At 36.6% G+C, this 17,516-nt stretch overlaps 1 protein-coding gene across 1 annotated transcript in view; it reads right to left on the reverse strand.

Annotated features, from left to right (window-relative positions):
- Positions 1-17,516, reverse strand: part of MALRD1 (MAM and LDL receptor class A domain containing 1) — a 513,794-nt gene that overhangs the window by 228,485 nt on the left and 267,793 nt on the right. The window contains exons 27-28 of the mRNA XM_053573250.1: positions 15,846-16,091; positions 13,722-13,879 (exon numbers count right to left, since the gene is read on the reverse strand). Of these exons, the coding sequence (XP_053429225.1) occupies positions 13,722-13,879; positions 15,846-16,091 (404 nt within the window). The remainder of the gene's footprint in view (positions 1-13,721; positions 13,880-15,845; positions 16,092-17,516) is intronic.

The following is a 17,516-nucleotide window of genomic DNA, read 5'->3' on the forward strand; positions in this document are numbered from 1 at the left end:
CATATATCCAAAACTTCTAACGAGAGAGAGATACTACTTTTTAGCCATAGATAAATTATCTGGCACTCCAGGTCAACACATTACCCTCAATTGTTCTACAATGAATAAAAACATTTTTAAAGTACTGAGTTATCTATTTAAAAGTACTGTATGAGTTTTTTCCAAATGATGTTTTTTACTAAATAAAGAGTAGTAATAAAAAAGCATAAATGCATTCTAAAATCACTGCTAACTGTATATCTGTAAAAATAAAACTGTTCACAATCTCTCCACATTTAAGTAAACACAGTAAATTGCAAAAGTTTACTTTATATGTTCTTACCATATTTTTTGTTCAAATGGGGAAATAATGAAAAGGGAAATTTTTTTTATACTAATTTTTACTGTTTATGTTCTTAATGTGTTGTCTGCTTAGACATTTTTTAAAAACCTCAACCAAAATACTTAGCAAAAAGTTCAGCTTCTTGAATGCCATTTAGATTATCATTTTATGCTTTTCAATGTTTATGTGTATTTTATGTTTTATATTCTTTTTTTTTATTTTTTATTTTTTTTTTGTAGAGACAGAGTCTCACTGTACCGCCCTTGGGTAGAGTGCCGTGGCATCACACGGCTCACAGCAACCTCTAACTCTTGGGCTTACGCAATTCTCTTGCCTCAGCCTCCCGAGCAGCTGGGACTACAGGCGCCTGCCACAACGCCCGGCTATTTTTTTATTGCAGTTTGGCCTGGGCTGGGTTTGAACCCGCCACCCTCGGCATATGGGGCTGGTGCCCTACTCACTGAGCCACAGGCGCCGCCCTATATTCTTTTGATTATAAAGAGAATTTAGTTCTAATTCTAAGGAATCAAACAGTTATTAATTTCAATGTTCTACTTAATAATTTAGGGATTTTCTGAAATATAAGTTAAATGAAATGCCAGAAAGACAAAAGAATTTTCTAACAATTCTCATATCATTCACCAGCCATATGCACCTCTAACTTCCAGATTTTATTTGCTGAGTGACCCCCAGGGAAGTCAAAAAGAGTCAAGATAACTCATTTAAAATATGACCGTTAAAATCCTCAGGGCTCATGAATCCTGATGAAAAGAAATCCTTGAACTCACATAAAAATATTATTTTACCCTTCTTTTTAACCTCAAGTTTCTATGTCACTTCAATTGCTAACTCTCAGAATAATGAGCCGTCAGCTCATAAATCTGACAAACTAAGTACACTCTTTTGCTGACAACCAGTTAGCATAAAAGAGGATAATGCAATGTAAAATGATCGTCTGTGGATGTAGTAAGTGGCGATTTGTGAATGGAAAATAACATTTACCAGTATTTGTAACCCATAACAAAGTCTTTGATGAGTCATGCATAGAATTTTCAATGGCATCACCTTAATCCATGTGATCTGACAAATAAATCCATAAATACATGGTCTGATTTATAAAAAGAACCATTACTCATCCAAGTCCACTTTTCATAGCTTTCTATTCTTTATCCTTGAGCAAATGATAGTGACTACCACGTGATACAAAGCTTTAAATTAAGACCACAAAAAATTGGGTATACAACATAGATTCTTTGCAGGCTGCGCTGGGAATCCTACCACCAGCTCCTACTCAAAGGTTTCCTCCACATCCTCCACTTTGAAAACTCCTTTTATTGTATGTTCACGTAATTTTCTCCCCATGTATATGGAATATTAGAAATCAGTCTTTCTTTCTTTAAATAGTAGAAATCAGTTTTTCTTTCTTAATTTTCCCAACAAATATTTTGTGTGCCTACCATGAGCCTTTCACTATGGAGGACACAGAACTGAACTGTACTGGTGTCCTACCTTTAAGCTAGTGGAAGAATGCGCCATGAATCAGAAGAGAGATCTTTTAACCTGAATGTAGAATTTAGATATGCTAAGGAGAGAGAGAGAGAGAAGGCTGGGGAGGACAGAGGCATTCCAAGAGCACAAAAGGGCATGGATTTAACCAAGGCACAGATAAGAAAAAAGGCACGAGTAACAGCATAGAGGACAACACGTGCATGGATCATGTGGTTACATTTGCTTGCATTTTAAGGGAAACACTAAGTATAGTGATGGTGTTATTTAGAAAGCTTGCTCTCTGAAAAGATGAAGAAGGGCGTGCCTTAGAAGACAAATAAGGTTCTCAGGGCATGACAGATGGGACTTGGAAACAGGCACATAGAGGGCAAAGCATTCAGTACTAAGTAGGACCAATGTGAGCCCCAAGGGGCCAAAAATTGGTTTTGGAGGAGAAAATGAAATCTTATAATCAGAATGTTTTGTGGCCTTCCAAAGCTTAATGTTACCCATGAAAATCTTATCCTTCAATATATAATTAAACTTGTTGAGTTTTCCTAAGTATCACATGAGCAGCATTGATGTGGAGTTCTTAAAAATTAAATAAAAAGTATGTTAGGCGCAGTGCCCATGGCTCAGTTGAGTAGGTTCAACTGAGGTACTAGGGTGGCATATACCTAGGGTGGCAGGTTCGAATCCAGCCCCGGCCAAACTGCAACAGAAAAATAGCCAGGCATTGTGGCAGGCGCCTGTAGCCCCAGGTACTTAGGAGGCTGAGGCAAAAGAATCGCCTAAGCCCAAGAGCTGAAGGTTGCTATGAGCTGTGACACCACAGCACTCTACAGAGGGTGACAAAGTGAGACTCTGTCTCTAAAAAGAAAAAAAGTATGTTAGACATTCATGCTGAGAATGTTGGCAAGTAGAATGAAGAAAAGTCTCTTCATCAATTGTTCAATCTTAAAGTCATATCAGGAGAGGTGGCCAGTATTGGCCTATTGGTTGCTGCTGAATTTAAATTATTTAATTTAATTTAATTTAAACATTAGTAACCCTTACTAATGTCATTTATACTTGATTTTAGTAATTTAATGCATAATTTGGACTATGAGAATTAAAAGAAAAACATTTTTCAATTCATAAAAGCTATCTAACTCACCATTATTTCCATTGCTACGACAGAAAATAATATCAATGTCTGAATGAGTATCTAGCAGCTAAGTTAAAATTTGTTTTCTCACATCAAGCAAAAAATAAAAAGCCAAGCTCATGCCAATTACTTGGATATTATTTTAAACATTTCATTTAATTTTTCAATTATTTTCAATTGTTTTTCTTTTGCAGTTTTGAATTAGTTTTCAATTCAGTTACACTGCTATTACTAGTGTTTACACAAATCGCTAAATTGCATAAATGTGATATATGGCAATTTATTGAATTTAAATATGGTACATTAGATATTAATAAAATGGCTACAAAATTAAGTTAAAGGTAAACATTAATACTCAAGAAACAAGTAAAATTACAAAAACAATAAAAGTAAGCAGTACTGTATTAAATGAAAGTGGAATCACAGTTACTCGATATGTAACTGTATGATGTAAACTATAAAAGGTAAAATAAATTCTTAGTTTACTATTATCACTAATATTATGTCCTTAGCTACTTCTGATAATTGGTAAAGTGCGGGTCCCCTGAATACACCTTAGATCTCTCCACTTTTATGCTTCCTAGAAATGCACTCACCCCCTTCCTTTTCCATTTATCCAAATTCCACTCATCTTTCAAGAGCCAGTTTTAATTTTTCTTATTTTAACTATTCTTGTAAATATTCTAATAATTTTGAATTTTTTACATGTTACATTATCTGCTCTACATAGCTAACCTTTAACTGCGTACTATCCGTACATTCACTCTTGGATTCAATTTAAAAACACAATCAATACCTACTCATACTGGGCCCTAACCTTAAGCAAGGCAAGTACAGTTTGTGACTCAAAAAAGCTTGCTAGAGACTGGACAATAAAACTTTCTACGTAGGTAGTCACCATACAGTGCAGAAGTTGAGGGACAGAGACCCAGCGACATGGGATCACACCTGCCCCTTGATTCAAATCCATTCCATGAACCTCAGAACAGCACAGAAAGACATAAGTTACCTTTTCGGAAAGGATAACTTCAGAAAGAGGGCAATTAAAAAAAAATAAAACAAAAATCAAAGAACGTTCGGCTTCCAATGGGGGAGTTCTTACAGCTTCAGATACCAAGACTCAGGGGCACTCCCATTCTAAACTCATAATCCCCATAGCAGCAGTAAGTGTCATTAGGAGAAACTCACTAAATATCTGTTTGTTGCATGAATGGAAATAAGGGTGAAAGGGATTGGAATTGAGCTAGAAACTCAGTACTTGCAGAGGATTCACTTGCAATCCTAAATCAAAGTGACTGATAGTTAGAGAAAGTCTAAGTTAGTGCATAGACTATTTCAGCTGCCCAGCTTCTCTTTATTTGTATCATTCACATAATGTTATCCACAGCAAGTATCCTCCATTAAATATTCTTATTTAAAGTACATTTGCGAAGTCACAGTTATAGATTTTTAAAACTATTTTAACAATTTATGCTAATTTAATTTGCTTCTAACTCATTCTTTACTCATCGACATCAAAATGCAGTAAAAGCCCAAGAGCTTTTACTGACACAATGAATTATTAGAAACTATCCCTGAGTCTTTTAGGAGATAGGTGGACATACATTAATCTAGAAAATGTAAGTCAAAGTCTAAATTTATTTTTCATTGTTACAAAGTAGGTTTTAAACATTTTGGTATAATTATAATTCTCTCAAGATTGCAAACAGGATTTTTAAAAATATTCATCTCTTATAGAGATAAGATAGATAAGATTATTGCCATTTAATTGCTTATTTTGATAATACATAAGAGGATGACTCTTGAGGGTTTTATTTCTACTCCAATTCTGTGATTTATAATTGGTAAAACAGATCTCCAAACTTGCGGCAGAATCTGAGTCAAGGATGTGATTCAGTTAGAGAAATCAGCCCACTAATAAACAGTCCTAAAGTGTTCTGGTTAAAGCATATGTTGCCACCTCCATAGAAAATGAACAGAGTGGGAGTTAAAAATTAATTAATGAGAATTTACAAATTCCAGAAAGAATTATAGTCATGTGTTGAAGACTATTACAATTTTTCAGGCAATGTCCTTGAAAAATAAGAAGAGAAAATAGATGTGGTATGATACATGAGGAGTCTATTTGAAACAATTAAAATTAAAATATTATCAGCAAATAAGCAAATGTTGACCTGAAATCGGCTGGCTCTCAGTGTCTACACCGATCAGTCCTGTATACAGTTAAACTGTGTGCAGACCTACTGCAACTATGAACTTCTACAGGACGTCTACAGTGAGGCTCCTGATATCAGGTAAGCCACATACTGGTTTTCTTCTCTTCCTCTTCTCCAATCTCATTAGTAGATGAAAAGGCAATGGCTGTGATTGCTTGAGACCTCTGATGAGACATTTCTAATCTGGGTGATGAATTTCTCAGTATATTAATCCACTAGAGCCAGTTTGGAAGTTGCTGACTCTACCTGGCTTCAGGCCTGATGTCTAGTCGCCTGAAATAGCTCTTTGCTGTGGCAGCATTTAAGCCCATTTACACTTAGTTTGCTCCAGATTTAGTTCTGATAGAATGAATGTTCTTTACAGTGATTTTTCTGGGTCTCCAATGTTGGAAGCTAGAGTTGCTTTTTCATTTAAGAAATTTCAAGGGGGGCGGAGAGGATGGGCGGAGGGAGGGTGATTGGTGGGATCACACCTACGGTGCATCTTACAAGGGTACATGCGAAACTTACTGAATGTAGAATACAAATGTTTTAACACAGTAACTAAGAAAATGCCAGGAAGGCTATGTTAACCAGTGTGATGAAAATATGTCAAATGGTATTCAAAACCAGTGCATGGTGCTCCATGATCGCATTAATGTACACAGCTACGATTTAATAATAAAAAAGAAGAAATTTCTATTCATATAAGGCATATTCATGTTTCTTAAATAATGGCAAGCACTAAATATATAAGATAGATACCCTTATAAAATTAAAAAGTTCTCTAGGCTCCTAAAACAGAATATGGATTTTCAAAAGATGCTAATCTGAACGGAGGAAATGCACCTTCATTTTTACTAACTGCAACTAAAATGTTGTATTTTCTACAATTTGTGAATATAAGTAACATACCATATGTACTAGTAGTACCTGTGGTTTTGTCATTAATAATAACAACCAATATTTTAGTATGACTTTATCTCAAAAAGTATAATTAGCTATCAAAACTGAAATCACAACAGTGGTTTTATCCATTAAATCTTCTTATTGAATGTACATTTGCTAAGTCACAGTTATAGATTTTGAGAACTATTTTAATAATTTATGCTAATTTAATTTGCTTCTAACTCATTCTTTACTCATCAACATTAAAATGCAGCTATTAGAAACTACTAGAAGAAAACACGGGGAAATGCTTCATGACATTGAACCGGACAGCTGCTGTTTGGATAAGACCTCATCGTCACAGGCAACAAAAGCAAAAATAGACAAGTGGGAATATAGGAAACTAAAAAGCTTTATCACAGCAAAGGAAACCATCAACAAGTGCAGAGACAACCTACAGAATGGGAGAAATACAGTTAAAAACAGTTACGTTACTGACAAGAGGTTAATGTCCAGAATATACAAGGAACTCAAACAACTCAACAGCAAAAAACACAAATGATCTGATTTAAAAAATGGACAAAAGCATTAACAGACATTTTTCAAAGGACATACAAATGGCCACTGTGTATATGAAAAAACATTTGACAGTGCTAATTATCAGGGAAATGCAAATCAAAACCTCAAAGAGATAGCACCTCAGTGTAGTTAGAATGGCTGTTATCAAAAAGATAAATAATAATAACTGTTGATGAGGATGTGGACAAAGGAAACCCTTACATATAGTTGATGAGAATGTAATTTAGTACAGCATTATGGAAAACAATATGGAGGTTCTTCAAAAAATTAAAAAGAGAACCACCATATGGTCCAGCAATCCCACTACTCGGTATACATTTGCAGGAAATGAAATGAGCATGGCACAACATCTATATTGTAATGTGTATTGCAACACCACGCACAATAGACAAGATCGGGAATCAACCTACGTGTCCAATAAGGAATAAATAAAGAAAATGTGGCTTATGGGCACAATGTAATACTAGCCATAGAAAGAATGAAATCCTGTCATTTGCAATAATCTGTGTGACCGTAGAAGGCACTATGTTAAATGAAGTAAGAAAAATACTGCATGATCTCACTATGTATAGAATCTAAAAAAATTGATCTCATAAAAGTGGAGCTTCAAAGAGTAGGAGTGGGGACGGACAGGGGTAGGAGAGATTAGGGAGACGTTGGTCCATGAGACAAGGTTACCCTTAGAATGAAAGGCTTCTGGTGTTCGATTGCACAGTAGGGTGAGTATAAACAAAAGTAATTTATTCTGCATTTAAAAATAGCTAGCAGAGAAAATTTTTGATGATCTTACCACAGAGAAACAAATGTTTCAGGTGATAAATGTGCTAATTCTCCTAATATGATCAATACACAGTACATACATGTGTATAGAAATATTGCATTGTACCCCATAAAAGTGTACCATTATTATGTGCCAATTAAAATAATTTTAAACATAAAATGCAATTTTTAAATGTTTGAATAGTACAGGGTGGCCACAAAGTTCCTGCACAATTTTAAATTGCACAGTATTTTAAATTGCACACCAACTTTATGCCCACCCTGTATTAGGTATGAGGGAAAGTCATCCAGATAAATATGGCTACTGTTATCAGATGCTGACAAATAAAGTTAGAAAACAAACAGACCTGCTGAAGGTGGTAAGCACTAAATAGCTGATGCTGAAGTTGATGAACCGAAAGTAGTTGCCTCTCATCTACGACATAGGTGGAACAGGCTTGTGATGTCTTTAGGATGCAGAAATGAACACCTTTATTTTGTGTCATTTCAGAGTCACTAGAAAACTTTGATGGACAGACGGACAATAATCTCTCTGGCTCCTGTTTACCAGAATCATTAACATTCTAACAGTCATAGAGCAGTGTAGTAAGCACAGACAATGAAGTTAGAATTGGCTTTTAATACAGACTATTCACCTTATTGTTTATGTGACCTGGGTCTCAATTTTGTAGTCTGTAAAATTAGGGGAAAAAGTATCTTTCTGGCAAGTTTACTTTGAAGATTTAATGAGTTAATATAGGTACAAGACTTAGCATACTGTAAGGGGGGGAAAGAATTAGTCACTATTTGTAAGCTAGAAGCAATCGCATCACTAGTAGGAGTAGAAATAGAAGCACAATAGCAGAAACAGTAGTGATCATATTATTCTTTAGAGCTGGTGAGGGTTCTCTTACAAAGCAAAAACTCCCAGTCTCCTGGGATCAACTAAATTAAGGAGTTAACACCTTACAAGAAAACTTTTTTTCATGACAGAAGAGATTCTAGGGGCACTAAGTATTTGGGAGTCCTACTTGGAAGTACAAGGTGTTCCAAACATCACCTCTAAAATCGCCATACATAGGAAAATGAGAAATTGTAGCTCCATGTGCCTTTATTAACAAAACTTTATGAAGCATTCTCTATGGATTGGTCACTTTTGTATAAAGTTTTGTAATGAATATTTTGTAAATAAAGGTAGTGAAACAATTGTGAAAAAGCAGATAAGTTTCTGGTGCTAAAAGTTTGTTTCATTGGTTTATAATTCAGAAACCATATGAAAGTCTTTGAAAAAGTAATCCCTTACCCCCAGATTCTAGGTATCTTCCATATTTATGTTCTCTATATCTTTAAAAAAAAAATGAATAAAATACCGGCAATGTACCTGAAAGAATATAGGCTATCCAACAGGCTGGAGATACCAAAACTAGCCTAACATGTCTGACCTACTCCAAGAGCTGTTAACCCATGCACACGCATTATTAAGAATTACAGGCTGAGTACATATAATCCAAAATCCAAAATACTTGAAAATATGAAACTTTTTGAGTGTTGACATGAGTATCAAAATAAATGCTCATTGGAGAACACTGGATTTTAAATTTTTAGGTAACAGATGCTCAGCCTGGAGTTGTAAGTCTTCTCTCATTAGGTGGTGATGAGCCCACGTGCAGGGGAGGTAGTGGAGCAGCTGGGAGGGTTGGACAGTGCTGACCTCTAACTCTGGTGACCTTGCACACAACTAAGGCTTACTGTTCACTAGATTGAAGGTTAAAACAGACCCAGAATGACCTCAGTCTTCTAAGTAACTATGGAAGTTGGCCATTCCTTTGATTATTTGATATCCATAGGCTATTGAATGAACTCTCTGTTTCCATATTAAATACAGAAAATGTTGGATAGAATTGCTGAGGAATCAAGGAGAGGAGCCCTAAAATCAGAAGTTAGAAAAACTGGATTCATAGCTTAACTTTTTTCTGATTAAAATACTATTTGAGCTGAGGCAAGAAATATAACCTCTTATTCTTAACTTCCTTCATCTGTAAAATGAGTAGCATAGATTAAATGTATTTCAAAGAACCCCACCAGCTCTAAAATTCTCTGAACACTAGCAAGATAAAGCAATGAACTAATTTAATTATGGTCTTTCAGCATAACTAGGTAGCTATATCAGGAGGGCTCTCCTGAAATACATTATTTTTCTCCACTTCTGGCTTGAATATATTATGTTTTCTATCATGGCTGCATAATGGATAGTCCTGAATGCCTTCAATTAAATATATTCAAATTCCCTAAAGCATGTAGTCATCTTGATTAAAATATCAACAGTTTATTACAGATGGAGTAGTTCCAAAAGAGGATAATGGTCTTTCTTTAGGTAGCAGGTGTTTCTGCATTTTATTCAAATGGTTAGCTGAAAAGATGCAGAGCTTTTGTTTCTTGTGGAGGCTAGATAGAATTTACCCATGAAAAGAAATTGTTAAAACAAAGTAAACTTTAAAACTCCCCCAACATTCTTTTCAGCATACGAAATCTACATGTTAGTCATCCTTAATTAACCTCACTGGAAAACAAGTTACTAGAAAAATAAGTAAGATGGTGGAAGTAAGTAAGTGTATTTGAGTATGAGTTAACTTTTATCTTGTAGAACCCTATTCTGCTTCTGAGTCCTTGTTTTATTCTTTGCTTTAAATCTTAGGAGATGTGAATAGCAATGCATTTAAATTTAATGAGAAATATATAGTTACCATAAATGAGTTACATAGTAAGAAGTAGGTAAAAATGAGAAAAGTTAGCAAGAATAAGTGTACTATTTCAGAAATGAACTACTACAAAATTAAGAACCATACATATGGCCTAGGTAAATTAACTCAGATTATTAGATGGTTAATATTCAATCCGCCCCCTTAGAAAGACAGAAACCAAATTGTGTAGCATTTTAATCTTAATTTCAGAACACCTGAGTTCAAATTCTAGTTTAGTCACTCACTTGGCACAGTGAGCTTTTAATTTAGCACAGTGGAGCCTTTTAAATGAAGGCAGCAGAGTAACAGAGACCACTACTGTTTCTCTCAAAACGTTTGGGTTGGCCCAAGCAGCTGACTAAGTAAAAACTAGTCCTACATTTACCTGGTAAACTATCTGATCCCATGCAAAACTATCTGTATTTTTAAAAATCTATATTATTTCTTCTGGAAAAGTTGAACCACAACATTGCAGAGTTGGTTTTTTGTTGCTGTTTTTTTTTTTTTTTTTTTTTTTTTTTAATAACTAAAGCAAATTTCAAAGGCAATAAAAAAAAATCAATTTCCCAAACATATTTTTTCATTTTTCTGTTATTTACCCATTACCTTGATTAAAGATACAAAATTGCTTTGTTTCAATTATATTTCCCTAAAGAAAAGTAGGCCTCACGTGACTGAAAGTAAGAAATATGGGGGAAAAAAACAAACATTAAATGATTTTCTTTGCTGTCTGTTCTCTTAGAGTTTCTCTGAATTTACTCCATTATAGGAATAGTTTGAGAATCATATATCTTCATTCTATTCATTTTATTCTCCTAAAAATAACTATTTTGTGCAATCTATATAGATCTCAATAAAATGGAATCTCCTCCTCATTATTAAAGTCAGCATGGAACAATTGGGGCTGGGGCTGGCAGGTGAAGAATGAATTTTGTATATAAATATACCTGGATTTGAGTGCCCATGTTGTCGCTCACTGGGCAATTAGCCCTAGGATGGTGAGACTCCTTTATCCCTTTAGTAAAATGATGCTCACCTTATTTAATTCAAAGACGTGTGTTAAGCATTAAACAATAGAAGTGTTGGTTGTCAATAAACAGAATACCCTACTACAATGAACACCTTATGGCTGTAGTGATCTTTTATCATTATCACCCTGTATAAACCATGTTACCATTAAACCATTGCTCATTGGTTGCATGTTTTATATAGTTCAGATTTAGATTACCGATTCTTCAGATTAGATGTGAGTGTCACACTGTAATGCATAAGGGCTCTTCCTTTACGAGTTGCCCTGAATAAGAGCTTTCTCTAGCCCAGCAGTGGCCTCTGCGAGGACATCACATCCTTCCTGCTTCCTTCAGTAGTCCCTTCTCTACAGATCTGAGAAGGACCTCTGAAGATTCAAACTCCAATGCCTTGCTCTCAAGATTTTGCAATCTATTTGTAGGAATGGAATAAGTCCCAGTTAACAGCCAGTGAGCAGGAACATTTCTAGACCCGTGAGGGACGCTCAGAACAGTAATCATGGTGATAGGCAGATGCAGTCAAGGAAAGTTCTGCAAAAAGCTGAATCTTTGAGGGTGTGTTGGGCTTGGTGTGGAGGAGAAAGAGGGGGAACCCCAAAGAGGCCCTTCCTGAGGATATGCAGAGGGGACTAAGCCAAAAGTAACACAATCATAAACCAGGAACAATTTCTGAAGAGTGAAGAAAGAACTCAACGGCAGGATCCTTGCCCCTACTGGGCTTACCATCTGGTTCAGAAGCTTTCAAACTAATGATAGGGTGAAAGCTGGCACAGTTCCACCCAGAGGAGCCTCAGAACTACTTTGCAATGATGATCAAAAATATGTATCTTATTAATCATCAAAATGAAGTAATGGCCCTAAAATTCATGAAAATAAAATCAAGAGATATTATGAAATGTTTCTACACAATCAATGTGACTAAATGAGAAAGAACAAATGCTTTTTAAATAAATAAGGATTTTTTTTTTTTTTTTTTTTGTACAATAGGAAGACGGGGCTTTAAAATTCTGTTCAATTTCCCTATAAATCAATTAGGGAACCACAGTTCTAAGAGTTGGTAGGAAGGCTAAGACCTCAAAACAGTTTCATTTTATATTTTATAGTAGTGGAAAGCTTGTTACTGTAAGATGGTTGAAATGTAAATCTGAGTGACGCAAATAATAAAAGCAAAGCCCATAGAACAGCACAAAATTCCTCCCAGGGTACACACCATGGAATCGAGAATCACATTTAAAGAGTACTAATAAAATGGTCGTGTAAGAACGGTAAGCAGTGTATTTCAGCAACTTTCCATACTTAAATATGAGAATAAATCACTGTGGTTCTATGCTGCTTGTAGTTTATTAGGCAGGCTTTGCTACATCATTATAAAAGCATAGAGGAGTCCTAAGTTACCAAGTCAATTCCGATTTACGATAAAACATAGACTCAACAGCCATAAGCGATTCAAAGGTACAAGCTCTTTGCTATTCAGCTTACGCATTTTCCATCAGTGCCAGGGCACTTAAACCCAGCTCATGTGTGATAAAATAGCAACGGTCTCTAGAGCGTGTTTTAAACTTAAAATAAGCTTTCTTAGAAATCTAACTAGATTCTCAAAATAAACTCACACATCCACACCCTCCCCTCTTTTTTGCTATTGTTTTAACTTGCTATAAAGGTATTTGAACTTGGTTCCATTAGTATTAACATTTACTTCGTTATTTTGTTTCCCAAACACTGTCACTTTGTTATACTAAATTAAAGCTCTGACAGAAACATCCAATAAATGCTCAGTGAGAAAACGCATTACTGTGTCCCAGTGAATAAGCTGTTCAGTGTAATCATACCTTGATCATCCTTCTGAGTGGTTCATCCCTTTGCGCAGTCAGCGTTCTTACAACCAGACTGTCTTTTGTAAGATCCCTTAATGATCGCTTGTATTTGAGGAAAAATGGATAGCTGCTGTCAGATGCACAAATCTGGTTTTTTTTTTGTTTTTGTTTTAAGACAGAGTATCATTCTGTTGCCCAGGCTAAGGTTCCAAGGCCTCAGCATTGCTCAGAGCAACCTCAAAATCCTGGGTTTAAGCAGTCTTCCTACCTCTGCCTCCCAAGTAGCTGGGATTACCGGAGCCTGCCACAGTGCCCATCTAGTTTTTCTGTTTTTAGTAGAGATGGGGTCTTGCTCCTGTTCAGGCTAGTCTTGAACGCCTTAGTTCAAGCAATTCTCTCACCCAACCTCCCAGAGTACTAGGATTACAGTTTGTACCACCCTGCCCAGCAATCTGTTTTCTTTTATTGAAAAAAAACAAAAACAAAAAAAACAGGGAAGAAAACAACTGAGTAGAGAGAAGAAATTTGTGTGTCATAGATTATTGTTATTCTATAAATGGAGTCTCTGGGATTCAGCCATGACCACAGGATGTGATGGTTCTCATGCTCCAGAGCTTACCAACCCCCACAGCTCACCCTCTCACATGGAAAGGGGATTCCTCTGGCCAAGTCAGAAGAGTTATGACAAGCTCCCAGAGGTCATGTGCTGCCTGTAGGAACCCTCATAAAAGCTCAGAGGCATCACAGGTCAAGATCCTACCTTGATCAGAATCTGAATGGACCCTGTGGCTTTTGCAGATAGGAAATACCAGAAGCTGATGGTGCAGGCAGCACTGGACTCTGGCCATGGCCCACTCTTGACGTGCGCTTTCTCACCCCGAAGGCCCACTGGAGTAGCCTCCAGATACATGAAGTGCCCTAGAAACAAGGACGAGATTAAAATAAGACTGAAATAACAATGAGGGGATTATTTTTGCTTTTCCATCATAGTTAGGGTTTTTAATTACATTTTATGCGTCTGAGCTGCCAAAGCCATTTTCATTTGAGACAGAAAGGAAATCTAATAGCCTTCCCTCTAGCTCACTGACAGAACCATTTCCAACTGTCTGTGCTTTTAGCAAAGTGCTTCTCAGTATGCAGATGAACTGATCTGATAGGGTATTTATGCCATGCAATCAACAAGATAGTTACCAAAATCATCTAATGAATTCCCCAAACTATCAAGTGATTTGTAAAATAAATAAATAAATAAAAAGCAAAGATTTCCTATGAAATCTAAAGAATGGGATAGGGCATGCTTGCTTTCAAAACTTCCATCATCTGTTGAGTATATAAACAAAATACTGAGAATTTTAGTATGCAACATGAGAGGAAGGGTATTGGGTTTTATTCTTGTGTATTGAAATTATCCCAAACATTTCACATATGGAGAGCTCAGTGGTTTGCATAGGAGTTGAGCATTTGTCTTACTTGGCCAGCCTGGGTTGGTCAGCTTTGTTTTCTCTCAGGTCTATGAAATTTTCACATTTAGACATTGTTGGTCTCTTGTAGCATCCAGGAATTTAGGGTCCTTTCTTCAGCCTGCTAATGTCCTTTATTCTGTGGCCAACAAATCTGAGACTTGATCTCAGCTACTTAATATAAAAATGAGCCATACCCAACACCCTGCACATAGGTATGTGGTTTCAGAGTTACATGTTCATAGCATCTCTATAGGTTTCAAACTCCTTTCTCTTCACACACATCATCTCCACAATCCCTATTAAGCACAGAGGTCAAATTATGTCACCTCCATCTGACAGATGAGAAAATGGAGAATCTGTGACATTAAATGACTTACTAATGGACAAATGAGTGGCAGCATTTGGGGTTACTGATTGTATATGTATGAGCTATTTAAGAAAGGCGTCTGACCACAGCGTAGAATATTATCTACCTATAGTTCTTAAAATGGTAATTGATAGCAGCTGGATGCAGTGGCTCATGCCTGTAATCCTAACACTCTGGGGGCCGAGGCTGGTGGATTGCCCCAGCTCAGGAGTTCAAGTCCAGCCTGAGCAAGGGCGAGACCCTGTCTCTAAAAAAGTAGCCAGACATTGCGGACACTTGTAGTCCCAGCTACTGAGGAGGCTGAGGTAAGAGTATCTCTTGAGTCTAGGAGTTTGAGGTTGCCATGAGCTATGATATCACAGCACTCTACCCAGGGTAACAAAGTGAGACTCTGTCTATGAAAAACATAAATAAATAAATATAAATAAAGAAAAATTAGATTTCAAGTATTCACTGTCATGGATTGAATTGTGTCCCGTCCAAAAATGCTGAAGTCCTAACACTCAGTCCTTACATATGGGACCTTATTTGAAAACAGGGTCTCTGCTGATGACCGAGTTGAGGTTCATTAGAGTCCATGCTAATTCAATGTGTCTGTGTCCTAACACAAAGTGAAATTTAGACACAGACTGACAAATGGAGAAAGAAGACAACGTGAAGAGGCTCTTCACAATCACCATTTTAAGATGATGGCAAAGGCTCACTGTCTGAAGCCAGGAAGCTTCAGAGGCTGCCAGAACCTAGGAGAGAGGTATGAAGAGGTGATTCTCCCTCACGGCCCCTAGAAGGAACCAACGTTGCCAAGACCTTGCTTGATCTGAGACTTTCAGTCTCCAGAACTGTGAGACAATCAATGTCTGCTGTTTAAGACACCCAGTCTGTGATCCTTTGTTACGGCAGCCCTAGAAAGAATAATATGCTCAATAAATATTTTACTGGCTTGTGGTATATCACTGTGGCGGTCTCCCCAGGGCTCTCCAGCCATGGTCAGGAAAGATAATCTGACGCACACTGAGAATATGATTAAAGCAACTGTAACAACCGGATAACATACCATTTTCATTTCCAAGTGTGTGGTCTTTGGGAGGTCTTAGGCTTTGATGAGAGCCGACACCTAAAACCCAATCGAAGCTGTCAGCCAGGGAGTTTTGCCAGCCACACCAGCCTTTCTCAAAAGTACAGGAGCTGCCACATTCATTTTCATCAGCATTGTCCCCGCAGTCATCTACAAAGTTACAGCGCTGCTCCGGTCTGTAGCACTTGCCGTTGTGACATTCCTGGTAGCCATGTGGACAGTGACCTAAGGAGGGGAGGGGGAGCAGGGAGGGAGAAAAACAAGACCAAAAAAAAAAAAAAAAAATGAGGGAACATTCCAAACAAATTCAGTGAAGTCAAAGACCAATAAGAGTACATTCATTTTAATATATAAAGGGACGTGTTATTCTTAAAAATTTGAGGTACCTGACCCCCATCTCTCCCTCCTAATCTGCTCCAGAGTTGACACCTACAGATCATACAGATCCCCACAATGATTTTACATAAACAAAAGTATCACAAATATTACTTTATTGATTTAGGAAAGTACCCCAAGTCTCCCCAAATGCAGCATTTCTTATAAATTGTGTTCCAAGATATAAATTACATCTGGAAGCCAAAATGAAGCCTTTCATTTTTTATCCTGAAACAAAATCTTTAGGTGCTAAGAGCTCGTGTATTCTGGGGACATTTAGTTCATTCCATTAGGATGCATTCACTCCAATATTTATCAGAAACTAAGATATATAAGATACTTCTTCAGCAGCAGGGCCACACTTAAATAAATAATAGTGACATTCCAACAGATTCTTTTTCCAAAACGCATATTTATATATCAACAGTTTGGAATTTTAGAATCAATTTCCCTACAAAGGAATGTCAACCGTAGAGATTTATTCACCAAACATAAGAGAATGATCAATGCATTTGAAGACCTGAGTTTGAACTCTGCTACTGACATTTTATTATTATAGTTATGTGACTGGGATCATATAGATATTTGATAAACTTCAGTTTCTAAAAAGAGAAAAAAGTAGCAAAATCCTAAAGAAGTTAAGCTAATTAAAGAAACTATTGTATAAACCACTCATGCCCCTAAAATAGTACCTAGTCTTTAGCACTGATTAGTAAATATTAATCAAGTAAAAGAATCAGTTAAATAAAGTGTTTTGAAAATGATTAAGCAGTTCAGCGTGCACAGCAAAGTACAATAATAATATACACTGCTCCAAGATGTAACTGCCATTGGTAACAATATTTCGGTAGAAAAGTTGTTGAGAAATACAACTTGGGGTACGAGTTCTGACATTATAGTATCAAAAGCTTTTTTCATCTTGTCTTTCCCACTTCCAGGCAGGAGAGCTGACACGGCCACTCCCTGCGTCAATTAGAAGGTGGTAGCTCCCATGGTCAGAAGCGAGTTACTTGGTTGTTAAGGGTTAGTGTCTGTGTCCAAAGGAAAGGATAATGTTTGGAGGATTTATTGTAAAGTGTTATGGAGCTGGAAACTAATGTTGATAAAACCTCATGTAGATGCCTATGTCCTCCATCAGTTTCACATTTTAGGCAGTGAATGATGGAGACGGAATAAGTAGGAGAAGATGAATGGAATGCAACCTGGAGGACTCTGGGGAGGAAGTCGGTACTCTGTAGGCTTCTAGCCATTTTACGCTCTGTGCTGCCTGTATAT

This window comes from Nycticebus coucang, chromosome 20 (assembly GCF_027406575.1).
Source record: "Nycticebus coucang isolate mNycCou1 chromosome 20, mNycCou1.pri, whole genome shotgun sequence".
In the NCBI taxonomy this organism is placed as follows: domain Eukaryota; kingdom Metazoa; phylum Chordata; class Mammalia; order Primates; family Lorisidae; genus Nycticebus; species Nycticebus coucang.